The sequence below is a fragment of the Alligator mississippiensis genome, chromosome 9 (assembly GCF_030867095.1).
Source record: "Alligator mississippiensis isolate rAllMis1 chromosome 9, rAllMis1, whole genome shotgun sequence".
Classification (NCBI taxonomy): domain Eukaryota; kingdom Metazoa; phylum Chordata; order Crocodylia; family Alligatoridae; genus Alligator; species Alligator mississippiensis.
This window is the reverse complement of record NC_081832.1, coordinates 41175494-41202487: the sequence shown is the minus strand read 5'-3', so window position 1 is coordinate 41202487 and position 26994 is coordinate 41175494. Positions and strand designations below refer to the sequence as shown.

General features: G+C 53.7%; 3 protein-coding genes across 13 annotated transcripts in view; all 3 read left to right on the top strand.

Annotated features, from left to right (window-relative positions):
* LOC102574276 (protocadherin gamma-A4) overlaps positions 1 to 26994 on the top strand; it is a 389584-nt gene that overhangs the window by 282027 nt on the left and 80563 nt on the right. Inside the window, exon 1 of one of the 11 annotated variants that reach the window (XM_059733353.1) lies at positions 114 to 2714. The exons of 8 other annotated variants lie outside the window; for them this stretch is intronic. In XM_059733353.1, coding sequence (XP_059589336.1) covers positions 282 to 2714 — 2433 coding nt within the window. In that variant the 5' untranslated portion in view covers positions 114 to 281. 2 more of the 11 variants (XM_059733347.1, XM_059733355.1) reach the window with 2 other exon arrangements.
* On the top strand, positions 6828 to 10185 carry LOC132252460 (protocadherin gamma-B5-like). Its single transcript, XM_059733369.1, has one exon. It carries the CDS (start codon positions 7380 to 7382, stop codon positions 9876 to 9878), a length of 2499 nt encoding a protein of 832 aa, XP_059589352.1. The 5' UTR covers positions 6828 to 7379; the 3' UTR covers positions 9879 to 10185.
* LOC102561700 (protocadherin gamma-A10) lies at positions 11635 to 15047 on the top strand. Its single transcript, XM_014603568.3, has one exon. The coding sequence runs from the start codon at positions 12467 to 12469 to the stop codon at positions 14921 to 14923; it is 2457 nt and encodes an 818-aa protein (XP_014459054.3). The 5' UTR covers positions 11635 to 12466; the 3' UTR covers positions 14924 to 15047.

The following is a 26994-nucleotide window of genomic DNA, read 5'->3' as shown; positions in this document are numbered from 1 at the left end:
TCTTAGAGCCGCTGCAGTTATTGGCTGCGACTCTGAGCGCCGCTGTTCACCAATCGGGGAGAGAAATGCGCCGAGAGATCCAGCTAACCCAGCGCCGCAGCAGCACAGCTTGGAGCACAGAGAGCTCAGACTTTCACTCGTTCAGGACTGAATCTCGGTGCAGGCTGTTCGCGAAAATCGGCTGAAAAATTAGCACCTGATATTGTCAGAAACCATCGGACAAGATCATCTCCAAGCAGCAGCGCTCGGCGGCGGAGAGGCACTGGATCCTCCGGATCGCCATGGCCAGTTCCGGAGCACAAGGGCTGCGGCGCTGCGCAGGGCGAGCCGTGCTGTGCTGCGTGGTGCTGACCGTGTGCGGGGCCGCTGCGGCCGGGCAGATTCGCTACTCGATCCCCGAGGAAATGCAGAAAGGCTCTTTCGTGGGCAACATCGCGCAGGACCTGGGGCTGGAGGCCAAGGCGCTGTCTGAGCGCGGCGTGCGCGTGGTCTCCACAGGTAGGACGCAGTATTTCGCTTTGAATTTAAAGAGCGGCCATTTAATCACGGCGGAGCGGCTAGACAGGGAGCAGCTGTGCGGCCGGGCTGAGAAATGTGCCATCAATTTTGAACTCTTTGTTCAGGACCAAGTGAAACTTTTTGAAGTAGAAGTTGAGATCCCGGATATCAATGACCATGCTCCCAGCTTCCAGGAGCAACAGCTAGAGCTAAAAATTAGTGAGCTTACAGCTGTTGGCACGCGAATTTCACTGCCGGAGGCGCAAGATCCAGATGTGGGAGTTAACTCTGTCCAGAGCTACCGGCTGAGCAGCAACGAGCACTTCTCCTTGGACATGCAATCTGGCCCCGGGGGTGTTAAATATCCGGAACTGGTTCTGGAAACGGCTCTAGACCGGGAGACGCGCGCTGTCCACCAACTAACTCTCACAGCGTCTGACAGGGGGGACCCGGCCAAGTCTGCCACTGCTCAAATCCGTGTTCTGGTGGTGGACGCCAATGACAATGCTCCGCGTTTTGCCCAGCCGGTCTATAAAGCCAGTGTTTTGGAAAACGTACCCAGAGGATCCACGGTCGTTTCAATAAGCGCCATTGATCCGGACGAGGGAAGCAATTCTGAAGTGAGCTACGCCTTTACAAGAATTTCAGCGCAGGGCTCCCAGGTGTTCAGCTTGCATCCTGGGACCGGGGAGATAACACTCGTAGGAGACCTGGACTATGAGGAAACTGCAGCGTATGAAATGGAAGTTGAGGCGAAGGACATTGGTGACCTCTCGGCCAGGGCCAAAGTACTGGTGACCGTCCTGGATGTGAATGATAATGTGCCCAGAATTGAAATTACTTCACTGTTCAGCCCAGTCCCGGAAGACTCCGCAGCCGGGACAGCGATGGCTCTGCTACACGTGCGGGATGGAGACACCGGCCTGAACGGGGAGGTCTCGTGCTCCATCCCGGACCACGTCCCCTTCCAGCTGCAGAAATCCTTGGATAAATATTACACTTTAGTGACGGCCAGAGACCTGGACCGGGAGCAGGTGGCGGATTACAACGTGACGGTCACGGCCCGGGACCGCGGGGCGCCGCCGCTGTGGTCCGCCACGACGATCGCCGTGCAGGTGTCGGACGTGAACGACAACGCGCCGGCCTTCAGCCAGGCGGCCTACAGCGTGTGGGTGAGCGAGAACAACGCCCGCGGCGCCTCGGTGTTCTGCGCGCGGGCGGCCGACGCGGACTGGGGCGACAACGCCCGGGTGACGTACTGGCTGGCGGAGGGCGAGCTGCAGGGCGCGCCGCTGTCGTCGTGGCTGTCGGTGCAGGCGGAGAGCGGCGCGGTGCATGCGCTGCGCGCCCTGGACTACGAGCAGGTGCGCGAGATCCGCTTCGCCGTGGAGGCGCGGGACGGCGGGTCGCCGCCGCTGCGCAGCAGCGCCTCGGTCACGCTGCTGGTGCTGGACCAGAACGACAACCGGCCCGAGATCCTGTACCCGGCGGCGCCCCGCGACGGCTCGACGGGCGTGGAGCTGGCGCCGCGCTCGGCCGAGCCGGGCTACCTGGTGACCAAGGTGGTGGCGGTGGACGCGGACGCGGGGCAGAACGCCTGGCTGTCGTACGAGCTGCTCAAGGCCAGCGAGCCGGGGCTCTTCGCGCTGGGCGTGCACACGGGCGAGATCCGCACGGCGCGCGCCCTGGGCGACAGGGACGCGCTCAAGCACCGCCTGGTGGTGGGCGTGCGGGACAACGGGCAGCCGCCGCTGTCGGCCAGCGTCACGCTCACGGTGGCCGTGGCCGACAGCATCCCCGAGCTGCTGGCCGACCTGGGCAGCCTGGCGGCGCCGGCGGCCGAGGCGCAGGCCAGCCTCACCTTGTACCTGGTGGTGGCCGTGGCCGCCGTGTCGTGCCTCTTCCTCGCCTTCCTCATCGTGCTGCTGGGCCTGCGGCTGCGCCGCTGGCGGCAGGCGCAGCTGCTGGGCTCGGCCGGCGGCGCCCTGGCCGGGGTGCCCGTCTCGCACTTCGCGGGCATCGACGGCGTCCGCGCTTTCCTGCACTCCTACTCCCAGGACGTGTCTCTCACGGCCGGCTCCAGGAAGAGCCAGTGGAGCTTCGGCCCGCCCAGCTCTGCCGGCACCCTGGCTCGGCCGCCGGCGGGACAGGGCAAGGAGCCTGCCCCGGTGGGTAAGGATTCAAAGGTGTGTGAGGCGGACCAGGCTGCGCTGCAGGTGAGCCGACGTTTTTGTACCTTATGACTTCTCTTAGTTGGTCTTGGCGAGTAGCCGTAGATATGTTGAAACTTCTTGACTAGGGGAAGGCCTTTTTACGTGTGATTCGGAACGAATGTTGAGGACACCATTCCTTTGAGTCTATGGCTTTACTAGAGGGGATTTGACCATCAAGGTCTAACTTTTGTGGGGTTATGTTACTGATTACTATTAATCAGTAACACCAGAAAGGTAGGCTTTGATGATCAGATCCTCTGTAGTAAAGCCATAGATGCAAAGGAATGCCTGTCTTCAACATTCTTCCTGAATTTTGTGTTTTCTGCAGATTTGGGTACTTTTATGTGCGTAAGGCCAATTGTCTTTATGTTTCACAGTTTTTGTATTCTCCACACATATTTCATCTTCTGACTTGGCTTGCAGATGCTGTGACAAACTATGGGCTTTATTGTAATATTTCTCTTTTGAAATGTATGTCTGTTGATATAATTTTGCATTCCCCAGTTTCTCTTTAAATCTAAATAGAGAGTGAAAGAAGCGTTAGCAGGGTCCAGTCCTAAGTGCTAGAACATCTTAAATTCAGGAAAGACCAGAGGTATCTTCAGCAGCAGCAGAGATATGAATGTCCTTGTTGACACATAAACAAAGTGACCTGCGAGGCCTTCCACGGAAGGCTCCCTGGGAAGTTGGGGGAGATAAGAGTGACATCGAATGAAACAGCAAGGAAGCAGGATAGTGACCCGAGTCTGAAGAGCAAGATCCTCTGAACAGTTTTGGGGATCATGGCTGAACAGACTGAAACGAGATTCTCCGAATACCTTAAGGGACAGAGGGAGAGCTTAGCCTCATGAGGCGGGCAGAGAACTTCTGTTTGGAAGGCCTTTGCCTAAAGTGCCTTAATTGAAGAGGAGCTTTCTGTGTTGTTGTTTGGAACTTCAGCGTACTCTGCTCTGTAACAGGAGGAAAAGTCCCTATTTAGGAGCAGAACTGGAAGGAAACTTTGAGACAACATCATGGCAACCTGCTGAGGTTGAGGGATTGAAAGGGTAGGATCCCAAGGATGGAAGGAGTCAGAGCTCCACACTTCCCATTCTAGAAGCCATGCATGGCTGGCTTCGGGGAGGGGAGCAGGAGCACTTGGAGAGACAAGGGAAGGCTGCAGAGGTGCTAAGCAAGCGTCTCTCCCCCGCTCATCCCCCCGGGGGAATCTATGACATAGCAATCTATAAAGGAAAAAAAAATCCTTTATTGACCAGGGCAGAACAATCCATTAAAGAAATCTGTTCCCCAAACCCTGTTATTTACATGACAATTATGTTGTCAGGGTGGTTAAGGCTCTTGTTTCTTGAGGGTGCTGTGTACCATGTTGAAGACTGTCCTCAGTGGACCTGGCTTTGAATTGGTACTTGGTCATGCAGTCTCGAGGTGATGTGAGGCACCTCACTCCCTTGCCTACTCTTACCTCTGTGAACTGCTGTGGCCCGGCCATGTTAGCTGAAGGGATCCTGTGTTCCAACAGAACTTTGACTTGGTTGTATGTATATGTATCGATATATACCAGTGTAGTCCAGTTGAAGTACAAGTCTACCCAAACGTCATTCCTGAATTCCACATACACCAGAAATTCGTACCTATGGCTTTAAGGTATGGAAGGGTCTGTCTATAGTGAGGTAGTGACGACAGCACTTTTTAACTACTACAGTCACAGGGGTCTCTGTTTTCCTATGTTTGGATCTTGACAGTTTATGATAATGTGTTTTACAATGGTTGTGTTAATATCTGAATTAAGAGTCTAAAATGTCCCAAAAGGGATTGTATTTCTCTATAGCACATGGAAAAATAAGAATTATCATAATGATAATAATATAACACCAGAAGCCCTTGGCTGCCTCCACTATCTTCATCCATTAACGTCTGTTGTGTGCCTTCCTCTTCCAGTCCTCCACCTTTAATTTCCGTAGGTCTGAAACGGTATCATTTAGCCATCTTTGTCTTGGTCAACCGGGCACCCTTCTCCCCTCCCGTAGCTCTGAGGAGCACTTTCTTTGGTGTGCAGATCACTTCCACTCTTTCAACCTGGCCCAGCAACTGTAATCGCTGCGCTCTTATTTCCTGTGTCACGACTGGGTCTCTGTACAGTTGATGTAATTCATTAGCGGCACTTGTGAGCCATTCTTGTGTTATGGAATCATACTGTGCAACAAACGATTTCCATAAAACCTTGCTGACAAAACGGTCTGATAATATCTCATTCGCTTGTAAGCGAAGGTTGACTGCCTTAATTATAGATGGCCTGATTATGTTTTTGTAGACTTGAAGCCTAGTTTACCTTGGGATGAGTTTGGTTGGATGACAGGAGCTTGTGCAAAACAAAGTAATCTCTGTTTCCATTCTTGGTTGAATTTCTATTCTCCCTTCATTTTCTTCCTTTATATTACCATCTAGTCCTATGATAGTCTAAATACTGGAAGTGGGTTACTTGCCTGAAAAATTGTGTTGTTTATTGTTATGGGAGGTCCCTGATTTACTGCTGTTCTATTTAGAGCAGATATTGTGTTTTATCAGTTTCACTTTTAATCTGAATTTCTTTGCTTTATTTTTTTAATCAGGTACATAGAGCTACTATATCATTCATATTCTCACTTTTGAGATTGATATCATCAGCATATGCAAGGCTCTCTATGCAGTTGAACTCCTCCCCTCATGTTATTTATGCTTCTGATTACTTTTCCCAGCGCCAGGTGTAATGGGATAAGAGACAAACGATCCCCTTGTCTCAAGCCTGTTCTAATTGGGAAAGGATCCGATCTTCCTGCGAAGGAGCTACTTCTGTTTCTTGATTTATGCATGCAAACTTTAATTCATCCAATTAGTTTGTTGAGAATTCCTGATTCAGCTAAAATGACCCAAAGACCTTGTCTCAGTATGCTCTCATATGGTTTCTGCAAGTCTATGAACAGAATGTGTCATTACAACCTTTGATTACAATTCCCATTGTTTTCTCAACTATTTGTCTTAGTGAAAAGGTTTGGTCTGTCCTTGATCGGTTCTGGTGAAATCCAAACTGGTATTCTCCCAATATTTCTGTATAAGGTAATAAGCACCATAGCAAGACGGTAGGAAATACTTGTATACATAGACGTTAATAGGATGATACCTCTGTAATTCTAACATTCTAGTTTGCTGCCCTTTGTGAAGATGGGACATATTAAGGAAGAATGATTATCGAATATTTATTTAATAACGGGATATTAAAAGCTGGCAGACTGGCAAAGCTTGATTGGCTTGGGCATATACTTAGTTTGATTAATTTTGTTAGAGTTGTACAGTTGGACATCTTTGCATCTAAAGAAAGTTACAATATGGAGTATTTGAATAGCAATGTATTATTCACCATGTCAGAGTGCTCAGATGTTGAAAACCTGTCTTCTGTAATGCAGGTGCGGATGAAGGAGATTTCTATTATCTGTATTTATAGTGTAGCCCGGAACAAAAGAAACGATTCCTAATAGTTTTAGACCATCCCCCCCACCCCCTTCTTTGGCAGACAGCTGTGAAAGAAAAAGAGAAATTACAGTGGCTTGAGAAAGAAATGAGAACACGGTTCTGCAAAAAGTTGTAGAATTGAGACTTCCTCCTGTCACTCTCAGTTTAAAAATGTTTTGTCAAACACTTCTGATTTTCTTTAGATGGATCTCAAGTGCTTCTGGGCATGCATGGATGTGACTGATGAAAAAGGGTTATAAGTCATAGAAAGGTCGCATTCTTATATATATACACACTAGCCAATTGTTCTCAAGAATGATGGGGGCGGGGGCTGGGAAGAAGTGCCACCTAGCGCCCCATGCTGCCGCTGTTCTGCCTCTTGCAGGGTGTCTATACTGCCCTCCGGGTGGTGGCACCCGCACGCTTGAAGCACTCTGATTGGCTGTTTCAGTCAGCCAATCAGTGCAAATAAAGCCTTAGCACAGACAGGCTTAGGCTTTTATAATATTAGAATATATAGAGATAGAGATAGAGATAGATCTCTCTCTCTCTCTCTCTCTCTTTCTCTCTCTCTGTATATATATGTGAAAATGCAGGAAGATCCAGATATTCTCCGCACATTCAGATAAATCTTTCCATTCAAAAAAACCCAAAACAACAGCCAGGTGAGAGTAATTTTCACAGTAATATTAGACCGATATGTATATATTATAAGAGTGTTCCGAAATGAAGATTAGGTACTACGGCAAAACGTCTGGGATGCACCACCATGGCTTCACTAATTACACGCTGCATATACCTTTAGGAAAGGACAAAGTCCTATGCATTCACCAGTGGAGCCGCAGCTGCGCCCGGTCTCATCACTGCAGTTCCCCGACTGCGACTCCGAGTGCCGCTGTTGGCCAATACGGAGCGGCGCTGGAGACTGGGATCCATTGGAGCCTCCTGCAGTGCGATTGCTCAGAAAGCTAACAGCAGGAAGAAAACAAAGCAGAGTGACATTCAGAGTCTGCTGAGAAGAGAAAAGAAACCTCAGCAAAGCGCGCGGAACAGATACTGAGCAGGGAACGCAGACACAGTACTCTCTCCTGTGCCCTGCCTTCTGTCATTTGGCTGGGATTTCTCAGCGCCTAATACGATTGACACGGAAAAAGAAAGACGCTGGGCAACACTCTCCAGGGAATGGCAATGGAAACACGGCAAAAACACAGCGGCCAGGCGGCAGAGTGGCAAGTGCTCTCCTTTCCCTTCTTGCTGTCTCTGCTCTGCGGGGCGGTCTCGGCGCAGATTCGCTATTCGGTCCCCGAGGAAATGCCCAAAGGCTCCCTCGTGGGCAATCTCGCCAAGGATCTGGGGCTGACTGTGCGAGAACTGGCTGATCGCAGGCTCCGGGTTGTCTCTGCAGCCAGAAGACAATACTTCACGGTGAAGGGTGAAAACGGGAACCTGTACGTGAGTGACCGGATAGACCGGGAGGACATCTGCGGGAAGGCCCCGCTCTGCGCTCTTGCTTTCGAAGCCGTGGTGGAAAATCCACTGAACGTTTTCCACATCAACGTCGACATCCAGGACATCAACGACAACGCGCCGCGCTTCCTACGAGATAACAACACACTGGAGATCAATGAATTGACGCTGCCAGGAGCCCGCTTCTCGCTGGGAAATGCCCAGGACCCGGACGTGGGCTCCAACTCCCTGCAGAGTTACCAGCTCAGCTCCAACGCCAACTTCGTGCTGGAGGTCAGGGAGAGCCAGGACGGCAACAAGTACGCGGCGCTGGTGCTGCAGAAGCCTCTGGATCGGGAAAGGCAGCCCGGGCTGCACTTGGTCCTCACGGCAGTGGACGGGGGGCAGCCCGCCAGAACCGGCACGGCTCGCGTCTGGGTCAACGTCACCGACGCCAACGACAACGCGCCCGTCTTCACCCGGGACGTCTACAAGGGGCGCGTGCGGGAGGGCGCCCCCGCGGGCTCCCTCGTGCTCCAGCTGAACGCCTCGGACAGCGACGAGGGCGCCAATGCGCATGTCACCTACGGGTTCAGCAACACACTGGAAACCGCGGGCCAGAAATTCAGCCTGGAGGCGGAAACGGGGAGGATCACGGTGAGGGAGCCGCTGGACTTCGAGGAAACAGCAGCCTACACTTTGGAAGTGGAGGCAAAGGACGGCGGCGGCCTGGTGACCCACTGCAAAGTGGAGATCGAGGTTGTGGACGAGAACGACAATGCGCCCGAGGTGACCTTCACCTCCGTGTCCAGCCCCGTCCCCGAGGACTCCCAGCCCGGCACCGTGATCGCGCTGATCAAAGCACGAGACCGAGACGGTGGAGGTGACAGCGAAGTCACTTGCCGCATTCCGGACAACCTGCCCTTCAAGCTGGTGTCGTCCTCCAAGAACTACTACAAGCTGGTGACGGCCGGCGCCCTGGACAGAGAGCGCAGCCCCGACTACAACGTCACGGTCACGGCCACGGACAAGGGCGCTCCGCCGCTCGCCACGACCCAGACCGTCCGGCTGCAGGTCTCGGACGTCAACGACAACGCGCCGCTCTTCGAGGAAGCGTCGTACAGCGCCTACGTGGCGGAGAACAACCCGGCGGGGGCCTCGCTTCTCCGCGTGCGAGCCTCGGACCCCGACCTGGGCCGCAACGGCCGAGTCACCTACTCGCTGGTCAGCCCCGGCGGCGGCAGCGGCGGCGGCGGCGGGGACAGGAGCGCGGCGGGGGCGCCGGCCTGGGCCCACGTGTCGGTGCAGGCGCAGAGCGGGGCCGTGGTGGCGCAGCGCTCCTTCGACTACGAGCAGCTGCGCGAGCTGCGGGTGGAAGTGGAGGCGCGAGACGGCGGGTCGCCGGCGCTGAGCAGCAGGGTGACGGTGCGCCTGTTCATCCTGGACCGGAACGACAACGCGCCCGAGATCCTGTACCCCGCGCCGGGCGCCGTCGAGGTGGTGTCCCGCTCGGCCGCGGCGGGCTGCCTGGTGACCAAGGTGGTGGCGGTGGACGCGGACTCGGGCCACAACGCCTGGCTGTCGTACGAGCTGGTGGCGGCGGCCGAGCCGGCGCTCTTCACGGTGGGGCTGCGCAGCGGCGAGGTGCGGACGGCGCGCGCCCTGGCCGACGGCGACGGCGCCCGGCACCGCCTGCTCGCCGTGGTGAAGGACAACGGGCAGCCGCCGCTGTCGGCCACGGCCACGCTGCAGGTGGTGGTGGCCGAGAGCGCGCGCGAGGCGCTTCCCGAGCTGGCCGAGGCCGAGGCCGAGGCGGCCGGGGCCTCGGACTCGGCGGCCGCCCTGCAGTTCTACTTGGTGCTGGCGCTGGCTCTCGTCTCCTTCCTGCTCCTCCTGGCCGTCGCCCTGGCCGTCCTGGACAGACTGCGGGGGTCAAGGCCTCCCCGCCTGCTCCCGTGCTTGGGCCCGGCCCCTGCTTCCGAGCGCGGCCCCTGGTTCCCGCCGACCTACGAAGACGGCACTTTGCCCTACTCCTACCAGCTGTGTTTGTCCTCCGACGCCGGGAAGGAGGACCTCGGCCTCCTGAAGCCGCAGGTGCCGGCAGCCGGGAGCATCCTGTGTGGCGCCAGCCCCGGGGTGTTGCCTACGGAGAATGGCTGTAGCGTCTTCCAAGCCGAGACGGAGACTGCGCGGGAGGTGAGCGTGTGGTTTCAGACTCCTTCTGTGCAGCAATGAGATTTAAAAGTCTGGCTTGTGGACGAATGCAGGGGGTTCTTGTAAAATATAACATAACTTTTTTTTCAGCTCTTCCTTCTTTTGTAACACTGTCTTGCGTGTATACCTCGTTTAGGATTTTTATAATAGGCAACTTACAGAAGTACTTCGTCTGTAGTAGACGAGATGAAACCAGTTAGGAGTGAGAGAGAGTTGGTGATGGTCTGCTAAATATTCTATAACTTTGGAATGTTATCTGGGGGCACTATGGTTGTAGCATCTGAAAAGTAGAGACAGGTTAGGAAGTACCTTTATTAGAACCTTTATTAGGACCTAGGAAGATTATGAAGGTCCTTTATTATAATAATTCATTAAACAGTTGTACGTGATAACTGAACCCCTATGGAAAATAGATGAGTTTTCGGTTAAACTGGTTTCTATTCTAGGTTTGAAAGTCCGCTTTCTGTTAAAAAGTCTTGCTTGTTTCATTTTCCTTCAGGTCTCGGATAGAGTAATGGGAGTCAAATTTAAGTGGGGGTCTAGTGTATATCTGTGCTCTTCCATATTGCCTCTGTTCCCCTTTAGTTATGTCACTGTTATACTGACTGATGTTCAGGTGCGATGTGTAACGTTCAGTTAGAGGAGTTTCTGACGGCTTCCAGCCCACATAGATATCCCCGTGAGTGACTCCTGCAGCTCCTCCCGAAGACGTGATCATCAATACCTTTTATCAGTATCTCACGTGTTCTATTCTACCGGGGAACATATTTACCCCACGAAATTAGGCTTTCCCCCCCGCCCTTTAGTCCACCTTTCATTGTCAAGCTCGCATATTTAGTAACCATTGGTCCAAAAGCTCTGGAACGATAAGGAGCCACAAATTCCTTAGAATGCCCTTATGAGCCTTGGTATAAAGGAACTGGTAATAATTTATACAGTTGCAGAGCACTTCCCATATCCAGAGCTAGAAGTAAGGCTGGCTTGTTCTGGACAACGCTAAATGTTTTCTTTCAGCAGCATAGAGATTCTCTGCCAACCCTTTCAGACACCTTGAGAAAGGTCACCCGTTTGTAATTTAATTGCTATTACATGGACGCCGCGATAATATGATTTTGGGATTGGAGGTGTGAGTCCTATTCCCGAGGTAGAGGGCAAAATGAGGATATTTTCCCTGGCTTCTTGATGGCTTAATGATGGTAGACATTTGTCACTGATAGGAAAGTATTTTTTCCCTAAAAAGATGTGGCCTTGTGAACAGAGAGTAGTGGAAATGCTCCGCAGTGCTTGCTTCGTAAAGGAAAGAGTATCTGATTGTTTTGCTTGGATGGCTTTGCAGTTTAGTAGAACGACAGCCATGAAGAGCTTCAAGGGACTTCAACAGCTCGAGTTTACTGCTCTACACCGAGGTATTCTATGTTGATACTGGTACCCGCAGAGGGGTGTGTGTGTGTGTGTGTGTGTGTCTACGCGCGTGTGTGGTGTACACAGACGCGTACAACTATGTAAGATTGCATGTTACCCTTATATCTTGATGCTACAGTTCTCAAGGATACCACTAGCCTTGTATTTTACTAGGTAGGAGGAAATGCAAACATTGCTGAAGTGGAAAATAGTGGAAAATATACAGGATAACATTACATTGCATCCCTTTTGCATAAAGTTCACTAAAACGTAACTACTTTTTCCCAGCGAGTAATGGTGCTGAATGGAGGGAGAAACCCACAATCATGTCACCTGCTACCTTAAGACAGATCCAAGAAATACCTACCTCCTCCCACTACTAACTGGGACATCACTGTCTATGCAGCCGAGCTCCGCCATTACCAACATTCAAAGAGACTCAGCTCCAATTTTCAGCCATACAAAACACGCCTTTGCCTGCCATTTATATTATTCCCACCGAGGAGCAAATGAATACTGCAAGTGTAAAACAAAAATGAACACTGAAATACAATGGAAATTTACAAGTGAATATCTCGGGCTAACATTCAGTTTTATCAGGCGGTGACAACCTTCTACGACTCAGTAACAACCTCACCAAAAGAGTACATGAGTGCCTTTACTTGCATAAGTGAAATACACATAAAAGGACAACGAGCGGGACACATCAGCACAGAGACAGACACAGAGGTGATAGGTCCTGGAAGCCATATACAATTATAGTGAAAATATTAAAAGCAGAAGCATTAACTCCTTGTAAGGCATAAGATTAACTCCACTGCTGATCCGTCGGGAGCACTTCAGTCTTTAATTCCTCGTTAAGAATGGGAAAAAGAAGCATCTATGGCACTTTAAGTATCAAAGGAAATCACCTCTCAAACTTTCTACTAAAGAGAGTCTGCAGTTATTGGTTAAGACTCTGAGCGCCGCTGTTCACCAATCAGGGAGAGAAATGTGTCGAGAGATCCAGCCAGCCCAGAGCCGCCGCCGCACAGCTCGGAGCACAGAGAGCTCAGACTTTCGCTTGCTCAGGACTGACTCTCGGTGCAGGCTATTCGCTGAAATCGGCTGAAAAATTAGCACCTGATATTGTCGGAAACAATCGGCCCTACAACACCTCCAAGCAGCAACTCTCGGCGGCGGAGAGGCAGTGGATCCTCCGGATCGCCATGGCCAGTTCCGGAGCACAAGGGCTGCGGCGCTGCGCAGGGCGAGCCGTGCTGTGCTGCGTGGTGCTGACCGTGTGCGGGGCCGCTGCGGCCGGGCAGATTCGCTACTCGATCCCCGAGGAAATGCAGAAAGGCTCTTTCGTGGGCAACATCGCGCAGGACTTGGGACTGGAGGCCAAGGAGCTGTCGGAGCGCGGCGTGCGTGTGATTTTCAGAGGTAGGACGCAGTATTTCGCTTTGAACGCAAAAAGCGGCCATTTAATCACGGCGGAGCGGCTAGACAGGGAACAGCTGTGCGGCCGAGCCGAGAAGTGTCTGCTGAACTGCGAGGTTATAGTGGAGCATGAAATGAAGCTGTATGGAGTGGAAGTCGAAATCACAGATATAAACGACAACGCTCCAAGCTTCCAAACAGGGGAAATGGAATTAAAAGTCAGTGAGACAACAGCCCCAGGATCCCGGTTCCACTTGCGCAATGCGCAGGATCCAGATTTGGGGACTAATTCTCTCCAGAGCTACAAACTGAGCAGTAACGAACATTTCTCCCTGAAAGTGCAAACTGCATCTGGGGGTTTTAAATACCCCGAATTAGTGCTCGAGAAGCCCCTGGACCGGGAAGAGCAGGCTACTCACGACCTCATCCTCACCGCCACTGACGGCGGAGATCCTGTCCGCTTCGGCACGGCGCGGATCCACGTGGTGGTGCTCGATGCCAATGACAACGCGCCCGTGTTCAGCCAGCCGCTCTACCGCGTGAGCGTGCGGGAGAACGTGCCCGTCGGGACCACGGTGGCTACAGTGAAAGCCACGGATCTGGACGAAGGAGTTAGCGGAGACGTGATATACTCCTCGCAAATCACAGACCAGGCTTCCCAAGTATTCCAGTTGGACTCTAGGACCGGAGATATAACGGTCTTCAGGAACCTGGACTTCGAGGAAACCAAATTATATGAAATGCAGCTGCAAGCACACGACGGGGGAGGCCTCTTCGACAGGTCGAAGGTCGAGATCTCTGTCAGCGACGTGAACGATAACATCCCCGAGATTAGGATCACCTTCCCCCTCAGCTCCGTCCCCGAGGACTCCCCGCCGGGGACCGTGATCGCCCTCTTGATCGTGCAGGACCAGGACTCCGGAGAGAACGGCGCCGTCACATGCACCATCCCGGACCACGTCCCCTTCCGGCTGCAGAAATCCGTGGACAACTACTACAGCCTGGTGACGGCCAGGGACCTGGACCGGGAGCAGGTGGCGGATTACAACGTGACGGTCACGGCCCGGGACCGCGGGGCGCCGCCGCTGTGGTCCGCCACGACGATCGCCGTGCAGGTGTCGGACGTGAACGACAACGCGCCGGCCTTCAGCCAGGCGGCCTACAGCGTGTGGGTGAGCGAGAACAACGCCCGCGGCGCCTCGGTGTTCTGCGCGCGGGCGGCCGACGCGGACTGGGGCGACAACGCCCGGGTGACGTACTGGCTGGCGGAGGGCGAGCTGCAGGGCGCGCCGCTGTCGTCGTGGCTGTCGGTGCAGGCGGAGAGCGGCGCGGTGCATGCGCTGCGCGCCCTGGACTACGAGCAGGTGCGCGAGATCCGCTTCGCCGTGGAGGCGCGGGACGGCGGGTCGCCGCCGCTGCGCAGCAGCGCCTCGGTCACGCTGCTGGTGCTGGACCAGAACGACAACCGGCCCGAGATCCTGTACCCGGCGGCGCCCCGCGACGGCTCGACGGGCGTGGAGCTGGCGCCGCGCTCGGCCGAGCCGGGCTACCTGGTGACCAAGGTGGTGGCGGTGGACGCGGACGCGGGGCAGAACGCCTGGCTGTCGTACGAGCTGCTCAAGGCCAGCGAGCCGGGGCTCTTCGCGCTGGGCGTGCACACGGGCGAGATCCGCACGGCGCGCGCCCTGGGCGACAGGGACGCGCTCAAGCACCGCCTGGTGGTGGGCGTGCGGGACAACGGGCAGCCGCCGCTGTCGGCCAGCGTCACGCTCACGGTGGCCGTGGCCGACAGCATCCCCGAGCTGCTGGCCGACCTGGGCAGCCTGGCGGCGCCGGCGGCCGAGGCGCAGGCCAGCCTCACCTTGTACCTGGTGGTGGCCGTGGCCGCCGTGTCGTGCCTCTTCCTCGCCTTCCTCATCGTGCTGCTGGGCCTGCGGCTGCGCCGCTGGCGGCAGGCGCAGCTGCTGGGCTCGGCCGGCGGCGCCCTGGCCGGGGTGCCCGTCTCGCACTTCGCGGGCATCGACGGCGTCCGCGCTTTCCTGCACTCCTACTCCCAGGACGTGTCTCTCACGGCCGGCTCCAGGAAGAGCCAGTGGAGCTTCGGCCCGCCCAGCTCTGCCGGCACCCTGGCTCGGCCGCCGGCGGGACAGGGCAAGGAGCCTGCCCCGGTGGTTGAGGACTCAAATATGTGTGAGGCGGACCAGGCTGCGCTGCAGGTGAGCCGACGTTTTTGTACCTTATGACTTCTCTTAGTTGGTCTTGGCGAGTAGCCGTAGATATGTTGAAACTTCTTGACTAGGGGAAGGCCTTTTTACGTGTGATTCGGAACGAATGTTGAGGACACCATTCCTTTGAGTCTATGGCTTTACTAGAGGGGATTTGACCATCAAGGTCTAACTTTTGTGGGGTTATGTTACTGATTACTATTAATCAGTAACACCAGAAAGGTAGGCTTTGATGATCAGATCCTCTGTAGTAAAGCCATAGATGCAAAGGAATGCCTGTCTTCAACATTCTTCCTGAATTTTGTGTTTTCTGCAGATTTGGGTACTTTTATGTGCGTAAGGCCAATTGTCTTTATGTTTCACAGTTTTTGTATTCTCCACACATATTTCATCTTCTGACTTGGCTTGCAGATGCTGTGACAAACTATGGGCTTTATTGTAATATTTCTCTTTTGAAATGTATGTCTGTTGATATAATTTTGCATTCCCCAGTTTCTCTTTAAATCTAAATAGAGAGTGAAAGAAGCGTTAGCAGGGTCCAGTCCTAAGTGCTAGAACATCTTAAATTCAGGAAAGACCAGAGGTATCTTCAGCAGCAGCAGAGATATGAATGTCCTTGTTGACACATAAACAAAGTGACCTGCGAGGCCTTCCACGGAAGGCTCCCTGGGAAGTTGGGGGAGATAAGAGTGACATCGAATGAAACAGCAAGGAAGCAGGATAGTGACCCGAGTCTGAAGAGCAAGATCCTCTGAACAGTTTTGGGGATCATGGCTGAACAGACTGAAACGAGATTCTCCGAATACCTTAAGGGACAGAGGGAGAGCTTAGCCTCATGAGGCGGGCAGAGAACTTCTGTTTGGAAGGCCTTTGCCTAAAGTGCCTTAATTGAAGAGGAGCTTTCTGTGTTGTTGTTTGGAACTTCAGCGTACTCTGCTCTGTAACAGGAGGAAAAGTCCCTATTTAGGAGCAGAACTGGAAGGAAACTTTGAGACAACATCATGGCAACCTGCTGAGGTTGAGGGATTGAAAGGGTAGGATCCCAAGGATGGAAGGAGTCAGAGCTCCACACTTCCCATTCTAGAAGCCATGCATGGCTGGCTTCGGGGAGGGGAGCAGGAGCACTTGGAGAGACAAGGGAAGGCTGCAGAGGTGCTAAGCAAGCGTCTCTCCCCCGCTCATCCCCCCGGGGGAATCTATGACATAGCAATCTATAAAGGAAAAAAAAATCCTTTATTGACCAGGGCAGAACAATCCATTAAAGAAATCTGTTCCCCAAACCCTGTTATTTACATGACAATTATGTTGTCAGGGTGGTTAAGGCTCTTGTTTCTTGAGGGTGCTGTGTACCATGTTGAAGACTGTCCTCAGTGGACCTGGCTTTGAATTGGTACTTGGTCATGCAGTCTCGAGGTGATGTGAGGCACCTCACTCCCTTGCCTACTCTTACCTCTGTGAACTGCTGTGGCCCGGCCATGTTAGCTGAAGGGATCCTGTGTTCCAACAGAACTTTGACTTGGTTGTATGTATATGTATCGATATATACCAGTGTAGTCCAGTTGAAGTACAAGTCTACCCAAACGTCATTCCTGAATTCCACATACACCAGAAATTCGTACCTATGGCTTTAAGGTATGGAAGGGTCTGTCTATAGTGAGGTAGTGACGACAGCACTTTTTAACTACTACAGTCACAGGGGTCTCTGTTTTCCTATGTTTGGATCTTGACAGTTTATGATAATGTGTTTTACAATGGTTGTGTTAATATCTGAATTAAGAGTCTAAAATGTCCCAAAAGGGATTGTATTTCTCTATAGCACATGGAAAAATAAGAATTATCATAATGATAATAATATAACACCAGAAGCCCTTGGCTGCCTCCACTATCTTCATCCATTAACGTCTGTTGTGTGCCTTCCTCTTCCAGTCCTCCACCTTTAATTTCCGTAGGTCTGAAACGGTATCATTTAGCCATCTTTGTCTTGGTCAACCGGGCACCCTTCTCCCCTCCCGTAGCTCTGAGGAGCACTTTCTTTGGTGTGCAGATCACTTCCACTCTTTCAACCTGGCCCAGCAACTGTAATCGCTGCGCTCTTATTTCCTGTGTCACGACTGGGTCTCTGTACAGTTGATGTAATTCATTAGCGGCACTTGTGAGCCATTCTTGTGTTATGGAATCATACTGTGCAACAAACGATTTCCATAAAACCTTGCTGACAAAACGGTCTGATAATATCTCATTCGCTTGTAAGCGAAGGTTGACTGCCTTAATTATAGATGGCCTGATTATGTTTTTGTAGACTTGAAGCCTAGTTTACCTTGGGATGAGTTTGGTTGGATGACAGGAGCTTGTGCAAAACAAAGTAATCTCTGTTTCCATTCTTGGTTGAATTTCTATTCTCCCTTCATTTTCTTCCTTTATATTACCATCTAGTCCTATGATAGTCTAAATACTGGAAGTGGGTTACTTGCCTGAAAAATTGTGTTGTTTATTGTTATGGGAGGTCCCTGATTTACTGCTGTTCTATTTAGAGCAGATATTGTGTTTTATCAGTTTCACTTTTAATCTGAATTTCTTTGCTTTATTTTTTTAATCAGGTACATAGAGCTACTATATCATTCATATTCTCACTTTTGAGATTGATATCATCAGCATATGCAAGGCTCTCTATGCAGTTGAACTCCTCCCCTCATGTTATTTATGCTTCTGATTACTTTTCCCAGCGCCAGGTGTAATGGGATAAGAGACAAACGATCCCCTTGTCTCAAGCCTGTTCTAATTGGGAAAGGATCCGATCTTCCTGCGAAGGAGCTACTTCTGTTTCTTGATTTATGCATGCAAACTTTAATTCATCCAATTAGTTTGTTGAGAATTCCTGATTCAGCTAAAATGACCCAAAGACCTTGTCTCAGTATGCTCTCATATGGTTTCTGCAAGTCTATGAACAGAATGTGTCATTACAACCTTTGATTACAATTCCCATTGTTTTCTCAACTATTTGTCTTAGTGAAAAGGTTTGGTCTGTCCTTGATCGGTTCTGGTGAAATCCAAACTGGTATTCTCCCAATATTTCTGTATAAGGTAATAAGCACCATAGCAAGACGGTAGGAAATACTTGTATACATAGACGTTAATAGGATGATACCTCTGTAATTCTAACATTCTAGTTTGCTGCCCTTTGTGAAGATGGGACATATTAAGGAAGAATGATTATCGAATATTTATTTAATAACGGGATATTAAAAGCTGGCAGACTGGCAAAGCTTGATTGGCTTGGGCATATACTTAGTTTGATTAATTTTGTTAGAGTTGTACAGTTGGACATCTTTGCATCTAAAGAAAGTTACAATATGGAGTATTTGAATAGCAATGTATTATTCACCATGTCAGAGTGCTCAGATGTTGAAAACCTGTCTTCTGTAATGCAGGTGAGGATGAAGGAGATTTCTGTTATCTGTATTTCTGGTATAGCCCGGAACAAAAGAAACGATTCCTAATAGTTTTAGACCATCCCCCCCCCCCCTTCTTTGGCAGACAACTGTGAAAGAAAAAGAGAATTTACAATGACGGGAGAAAGAAATGAGAACATGTTTCTGCAAAAAGTTGTAGAATTGAGACTTCCTCCTGTCACCCTCAATTTAAAAATGGTTTGTCAAACACTTCTGAATCTCTTTAGATGGATCTCAAGTGCTTTTGGGGTTGCATGGATATGACCGATGAAAAAGGGTTAAAAATCATAGAGAGGTCGCATTCTTATATATATACACACTAGCCAATTGTCCTCAAGAATGACGGGGGCGGGGGCTGGGAAGAAGTGCCACCTAGCGCCCCATGCTGCCGCTGTTCTGCCTCTTGCAGGGAGTGGCGTGCGGGAGCTGAGGCCAGCGTTGGCCTCGGCCCGCTTCCAGTCCTCTGGGCTGTAGCGTTCTCAGGCTTGGAGCACTCTGATTGGCTGTTACAGTCAGAATAAAAACAAAGCCTTAGGACAGACAGACAGAGAGACTTAGGCATTGATGATAGATAGATAGATAGATAGACAGACAGACAGACGCAGGAAGATCCAGATATTCTCCACACATTCAGATAAATATTTCCATTAAAAAACCCAAACAACAGGCAGGCGAGAGTAAGTTTCACAGTAGTATTTATCCGATCGTTATATATAGTAAGAGCATCCCGAGGTGACGATCAGGTTCGACTGCAGAACTTCTGGGCTGCACGACAATGGTGTCGCTAAATACACGCTGCATATTCCTTTAGGAAAGGACAAAGTCCTGTGCATTCATCAGTGCAGCAGCAGCGGCGTCTGGTCAGATCACTGCAGTTCCCCGACTGCGACTCCGAGTGCCGCTGTTGGCCAATACGGAGCGGCGCTGCAGACTGGGATCCATTGGAGCCTCCTGCAGTGCGCTTGCTCAGACAGAGCAGAGCAGAGCAGAAAAGAAACAAAGCACTGGATCCACTGAGAAAGGAAAAGAAACCTTAGCAAAGCGGTCGGGACAGATACTGAGCAGAGAACGCGGACCCAGTGCTCTAGCCTGTGCCCTGCCTGCTGCAGTTTGGCTGGGATTGCTCAGTGCCTAATACGATCGACACTGAGAAAAGAAACAAGCTGGGAAACACTCTCCAGGGGACGGCAATGGAAACACGGCACACACACAGCGGCCAGGCGGCCGGGCGGCAAGTACTATACCTTCTTCTATTGCTGTCTCTGCTCTGCGGGACTGTCTCGGCTCAGATTCGCTATTCGGTCCCAGAAGAAAAGCCCAAAGGGTCCCTCGTGGGCAATCTCGCCAAGGATCTGGGGCTGACTGTGCAAGAGCTACCTGGTCGCAGGCTCCGGGTTGTCTCTGCAGCCAGAAGACAATACTTCACGGTGAATGACGAAAACGGGAACCTGTACGTGAGTGACCGGATAGACCGGGAGGACATCTGCGGGAAGGCCCCGCTCTGCGCTCTCGCTTTCGAAGCCGTGGTGGAAAATCCACTGAACGTTTTCCACATCAACGTCGACATCCAGGACATCAATGACAACGCGCCGCGTTTCCTACAAGATAAAAATACCCTCGAGATCAATGAATTGACCCTGCCAGGAGCCCGCTTTCTCCTCGGAAATGCAGAAGACCCGGACGTGGGCTCCAACTCCCTGCAGAGTTACCAGCTCAGCTCCAACGCCAACTTCGTGCTGGAGGTCAGGGAGAGCCAGGACGGCAACAAGTACGCGGCGCTGGTGCTGCAGAAGCCTCTGGATCGGGAAAGGCAGCCCGGGCTGCACTTGGTCCTCACGGCAGTGGACGGGGGGCAGCCCGCCAGAACCGGCACGGCTCGCGTCTGGGTCAACGTCACCGACGCCAACGACAACGCGCCCGTCTTCACCCGGGACGTCTACTTGGGGCGCGTGCGGGAGGGCGCCCCCGCGGGCTCCCTCGTGCTCCAGCTGAACGCCTCGGACAGCGACGAGGGCGCCAATGCGCATGTCACCTACGGGTTCAGCAACACACTGGAAACCGCGGGCCAGAAATTCAGCCTGGAGGCGGAAACGGGGAGGATCACGGTGAGGGAGCCGCTGGATTTCGAGGAGACAGCAGCCTACACCTTGGCAGTGGAAGCAAAGGACGGCGGCGGCCTGGTGACCCACTGCAAAGTGGAGATCGAGGTTGTGGACGAGAACGACAACGCTCCCGAGGTGACCTTCACCTCCGTGTCCAGCCCCGTCCCCGAGGACTCCCAGCCCGGCACCGTGATCGCGCTGATCCATGTCAATGATCCGGATTCCGGACAAAACGGAGAAGTGGCCTGCCGCATTCCGGACAACCTGCCCTTCAAGCTGGTGTCGTCCTCCAAGAACTACTACAAGCTGGTGACGGCCGGCGCCCTGGACAGAGAGCGCAGCCCCGACTACAACGTCACGGTCACGGCCACGGACAAGGGCGCTCCGCCGCTCGCCACGACCCAGACCGTCCGGCTGCAGGTCTCGGACGTCAACGACAACGCGCCGCTCTTCGAGGAAGCGTCGTACAGCGCCTACGTGGCGGAGAACAACCCGGCGGGGGCCTCGCTTCTCCGCGTGCGAGCCTCGGACCCCGACCTGGGCCGCAACGGCCGAGTCACCTACTCGCTGGTCAGCCCCGGCGGCGGCGGCGGCGGCGGCGGCGGCGGCGGCGGGGACAGGAGCGCGGCGGGGGCGCCGGCCTGGGCCCACGTGTCGGTGCAGGCGCAGAGCGGGGCCGTGGTGGCGCAGCGCTCCTTCGACTACGAGCAGCTGCGCGAGCTGCGGGTGGAAGTGGAGGCGCGAGACGGCGGGTCGCCGGCGCTGAGCAGCAGGGTGACGGTGCGCCTGTTCATCCTGGACCGGAACGACAACGCGCCCGAGATCCTGTACCCCGCGCCGGGCGCCGTCGAGGTGGTGTCCCGCTCGGCCGCGGCGGGCTGCCTGGTGACCAAGGTGGTGGCGGTGGACGCGGACTCGGGCCACAACGCCTGGCTGTCGTACGAGCTGGTGGCGGCGGCCGAGCCGGCGCTCTTCACGGTGGGGCTGCGCAGCGGCGAGGTGCGGACGGCGCGCGCCCTGGCCGACGGCGACGGCGCCCGGCACCGCCTGCTCGCCGTGGTGAAGGACAACGGGCAGCCGCCGCTGTCGGCCACGGCCACGCTGCAGGTGGTGGTGGCCGAGAGCGCGCGCGAGGCGCTTCCCGAGCTGGCCGAGGCCAAGGCCGAGGCGGCCGGGGCCTCGGACTCGGCGGCCGCCCTGCAGTTCTACTTGGTGCTGGCGCTGGCTCTCGTCTCCTTCCTGCTCCTCCTGGCCGTCGCCCTGGCCGTCCTGGACAGACTGCGGGGGTCAAGGCCTCCCCGCCTGCTCCCGTGCTTGGGCCCGGCCCCTGCTTCCGAGCGCGGCCCCTGGTTCCCGCCGACCTACGAAGACGGCACTTTGCCCTACTCCTACCAGCTGTGTTTGTCCTCCGACGCCGGGAAGGAGGACCTCGGCCTCCTGAAGCCGCAGGTGCCGGCAGCCGGGAGCATCCTGTGTGGCGCCAGCCCCGGGGTGTTGCCTACGGAGAATGGCTGTAGCGTCTTCCAAGCCGAGACGGAGACTGCGCGGGAGGTGAGCGTGTGGTTTCAGACTCCTCCTTCTGTGCAGCAATGAGATTTAAAAGTCTGGCTCGTGAACGAATGCAGGAGATTCTTTTATAATATAACTTACAACTTTTTTTTCCAGCTCTTCCTTGTTTTGTATCGCTTCCTTGCGTGTAAACTTCATTTAGGATTTTTATAATAGGCAATGTACAGATGTAATGCGTCCTCTCTGTCGGAGAGGAGATGAAGCCTGATAGTGGAGAGGGACTCGGTGATGGTTAGCTGAATATTCTGTGTGGTGATAATTTTGGAGTGTTGTCTACGGGCACTATGGGTGTAGCAATTTAAAAGCGGAGGCAGCGGCTACTATGAAGGTTAGGGCTTTTACTTTATTATAATAATAGTTTAATTTTGTTTTAACACTTGTACATGAATACTGAACCGCTGAGTTTTTGGTGAAAGGAGTTTCTTTTTATGTTTGAAAATCGGTTTCCTTTTAAAAAGCCTTGCTTGTTTAATTTTCCTTCAGGTCTTGAATACAGTAATGGCCACAACTTTGCTGCACATATATGCTCTTCATTTTGCCTCGGTTCCCCTTTATTCACGTCACTGTTATACTGACAGATATTCAGGTAAGAAGTGTAACGTTCAGTTAGAGGAGTTTCTGACGGCTCTCAGCCCCGTGAGTGACTCCTGAAGCTCCTCCCAAAAACGTGATCGTTGATACCTTTTATCAGGCTTTCAAGTATTCTGCGCTAGCTACCGTAGAAAGATATTTACCTCACGAAATTAGTATTTTTCCTCTTACATCCTCCTGTCAAGGTCTCTTCTTTAGTTACCATTGGTCCAAATGCTTTGTAACAATAAGAAGCTACACAGTTTCTTAGAATGCCCTTATTTGCCATAGTATAAAGGAATTAGTAATAATGTATAGCCTTGCAGAGCACTCGCATATCCACAACTAGAAGTAAGGCTGGCTTATTCTGGAAAACTCTAAAAGTTTTCCTTTCAGTAGCATAGATGTTCTCTGCCTAGCCCTCTCAAGGAGCAAGTTTTTCACCTTGAGAAAAGTCACCCGTGTGCAACTTATTTACGATTACACCGACGCTGCAATAATATGGTTTTGGGAATAGTGGTACGAAACCTGTTCCAGAGACAGGAGGCAGAGTGAGGATATTTTCGCTGCCTGGTTGATGGTTGAATGATGGCATACATTTGTCGCTGCTAGGAAAGATTTCTTTACCTAAAAGATGTGGCCTCGTGAAGAGGGAGTTGAGGAAATGCTTCGTAGTGCTTGGTAAAGGGAAGAGTTGCATTGTATCAAAATGACAGCCTTGTAGAACTGCAAGGCACTTCAAGAGCTCGAGTCTGCTGCTCTGCGCCGAGTTGATACTGGTACCGCACAGCTGGTATTTGTACGTATCTGTGTGGGTGTGTGGTGTACAGATATGTGAGATTGCATATTCCCTGTTGGTTACCTGTAAATGTTATACTTTGTTGCTACCGTTCTCAAGGATACCGCTAGCCTTACATTTTACTGGATAGAAGGAACTGGAAATACTGCTGAAGTGTAAAATATACAGGATAACATTACATTGCATCCCTTTTACATACAGTTCACTAAAAAGGTAATTACTATTCCCCAGGGACTAATGGTGCTGACTGGGAGAAGTCCATAATCAGGTCACCTGCTGCGTTAAGTCAGATACAAGAAACACCTCTCTCCTTTCACCACTAACTGGGAGACAGAGCTGTCTATGCAGCGCCGAACTCCTCCCGTTACCAACATTCAGAGAGACTCAGCTCCAATTTTCAGCCATAGAAAACACGCCTTTGCCTGCCATTTATATTACTTCCATTGAGGTGACAATGCATACTGCAAGTGAAAAACAGATATGAACACTGAAATAAAATGGAAATCTACAAGTCAAAATCCGGGGCTAAAATTCAGTTTTATCAGGCAGCGACAACCTTCTACCACACAGTAACAACCTCACCAAACGTGTACATCAGTTTATTCCAGCCGTTTAGTACATAAGGAAAGTTGACATAAAAGGACAAACAAGTGGACAAGTCAGCACAGAGACATAGACACACAGGTGATAGGACAGGGGAGCCATCTACAATTATAGTGAAAATATTGAAAGCAGAAGCATTAACTCCTTGTGAGGCATAAAACTAACTCCACTGTTAATCCCTTCGGAGCACTTAAGTCTTCAATTCCTCACGACGATGGGGAAAAAGCACCAATGACACTTTAAGTATCAAAGGAAATCACTTCCCAAACGTTGTACTTAAGAGAGTCTGCAGTTATTGGTTAAGACTCTGAGTGCCGCTGTTCACCAATCAGGGAGAGAAATGAGCCGAGAGATCCAGCCAGCCCAGCGCCGCCGCAGCACAGCTCAGCACAGAGAGCTCAGACTCTCACTCGCACAGGACTGACTCTCGGTGCAGGCTATTCGCGGAAACCGAGAGACGGGTTAGCACCTGATATTGTCAAAAGCGATCGGCCCGAGATCATCTCCAAGCAGCAGCGCTCGGCGACGGAGAGGCACTGGATCCTCCGGATTGCCATGGCCAGTTCCGGAGCACAAGGGCTGCGGCGCTGCGCAGGGCGAGCCGTGCTGTGCTGCGTGGTGCTGACCGTGTGCGGGGCCGCTGCGGCCGGGCAGATTCGCTACTCGATCCCCGAGGAAATGCAGAAAGGCTCTTTCGTGGGCAACATCGCGCAGGACCTGGGGCTGGAGGCCAAGGCGCTGTCTGAGCGCGGCGTGCGCGTGGTCTCCACAGGTAGGACGCAGTATTTCATTCTGAATATAAAGAGCGGCCATTTAATCACGGCGGAGCGGCTAGACAGGGAGCAGCTGTGCGGCCGGGCAGAGAAATGTCTGCTGAACTGCGAGGTTATAGTGGGGAATGAAATGAAGCTGTATGGAGTGGAAGTCGAGATCACAGATATAAACGACAACGCTCCAAGCTTCCAAACAGGGGAAATGGAATTAAAAGTCAGTGAGACAACAGCCCCAGGATCCCGGTTTCCCTTCCGCAATGTTCAGGATCCTGACTTGGGGACGAATTCTCTCCAGAGCTACACACTGAGCAGTAACGAACATTTCTCCCTGCAAGTGCAAACTGCATCTGGGGGTTTTATATACCCCGAATTAGTGCTCGAGAAGCCCCTGGACCGGGAAGAGCAGGCTACTCACGACCTCATCCTCACCGCCACTGACGGCGGAGATCCGGTCCGCTCCGGCACGGCGCGGATCCACGTGGTGGTGCTCGATGCCAATGACAACGCGCCCGTGTTCAGCCAGCCGCTCTACCGCGTGAGCGTGCGGGAGAACGTGCCCGTCGGGACCACGGTGGCTACAGTGAAAGCCATGGATCTGGACGAAGGAGTTAGCGGAGACGTGATATACTCCTCGCAAATCACAGACCAGGCTCCCCAAGTATTCCAGCTGGACTCTAGGACCGGAGATATAACGGTCTTCAGGAACCTGGACTACGAGGAATCCACATTATATGAAATGGAGGTAAGGGCGCATGACGGCGGAGGCCTCTTCGACACATCGAAGGTCGTGATCTCTGTCAGCGACGTGAACGACAACATCCCCGAGATCAGGATCACCTCCCTGGTCACCTCCATCCCCGAGGACTCCCCGCCGGGAACCGTGATCTCCCTCTTGATCGTGCAGGACCAGGACGCCGGAGAGAACGGCGCCGTCACATGCACCATCCCGGACCACGTCCCCTTCCGGCTCCAGAAATCCTTGGATAAATATTACACTTTAGTGACGGCCAGAGACCTGGACCGGGAGCAGGTGGCGGATTACAACGTGACGGTCACGGCCCGGGACCGCGGGGCGCCGCCGCTGTGGTCCGCCACGACGATCGCCGTGCAGGTGTCGGACGTGAACGACAACGCGCCGGCCTTCAGCCAGGCGGCCTACAGCGTGTGGGTGAGCGAGAACAACGCCCGCGGCGCCTCGGTGTTCTGCGCGCGGGCGGCCGACGCGGACTGGGGCGACAACGCCCGGGTGACGTACTGGCTGGCGGAGGGCGAGCTGCAGGGCGCGCCGCTGTCGTCGTGGCTGTCGGTGCAGGCGGAGAGCGGCGCGGTGCATGCGCTGCGCGCCCTGGACTACGAGCAGGTGCGCGAGATCCGCTTCGCCGTGGAGGCGCGGGACGGCGGGTCGCCGCCGCTGCGCAGCAGCGCCTCGGTCACGCTGCTGGTGCTGGACCAGAACGACAACCGGCCCGAGATCCTGTACCCGGCGGCGCCCCGCGACGGCTCGACGGGCGTGGAGCTGGCGCCGCGCTCGGCCGAGCCGGGCTACCTGGTGACCAAGGTGGTGGCGGTGGACGCGGACGCGGGGCAGAACGCCTGGCTGTCGTACGAGCTGCTCAAGGCCAGCGAGCCGGGGCTCTTCGCGCTGGGCGTGCACACGGGCGAGATCCGCACGGCGCGCGCCCTGGGCGACAGGGACGCGCTCAAGCACCGCCTGGTGGTGGGCGTGCGGGACAACGGGCAGCCGCCGCTGTCGGCCAGCGTCACGCTCACGGTGGCCGTGGCCGACAGCATCCCCGAGCTGCTGGCCGACCTGGGCAGCCTGGCGGCGCCGGCGGCCGAGGCGCAGGCCAGCCTCACCTTGTACCTGGTGGTGGCCGTGGCCGCCGTGTCGTGCCTCTTCCTCGCCTTCCTCATCGTGCTGCTGGGCCTGCGGCTGCGCCGCTGGCGGCAGGCGCAGCTGCTGGGCTCGGCCGGCGGCGCCCTGGCCGGGGTGCCCGTCTCGCACTTCGCGGGCATCGACGGCGTCCGCGCTTTCCTGCACTCCTACTCCCAGGACGTGTCTCTCACGGCCGGCTCCAGGAAGAGCCAGTGGAGCTTCGGCCCGCCCAGCTCTGCCGGCACCCTGGCTCGGCCGCCGGCGGGACAGGGCAAGGAGCCTGCCCCGGTGGTTGAGGACTCAAATATGTGTGAGGCGGACCAGGCTGCGCTGCAGGTGAGCCGAGGT

Coding starts and splice junctions, on each gene's coding strand:
- LOC132252460 (XM_059733369.1), top strand. CDS start 7,380: ATGGCAATGGAAACACGGCAAAAACACAGCGGCCAGGCGGCAGAGTGG.
- LOC102561700 (XM_014603568.3), top strand. CDS start 12,467: ATGGCCAGTTCCGGAGCACAAGGGCTGCGGCGCTGCGCAGGGCGAGCC.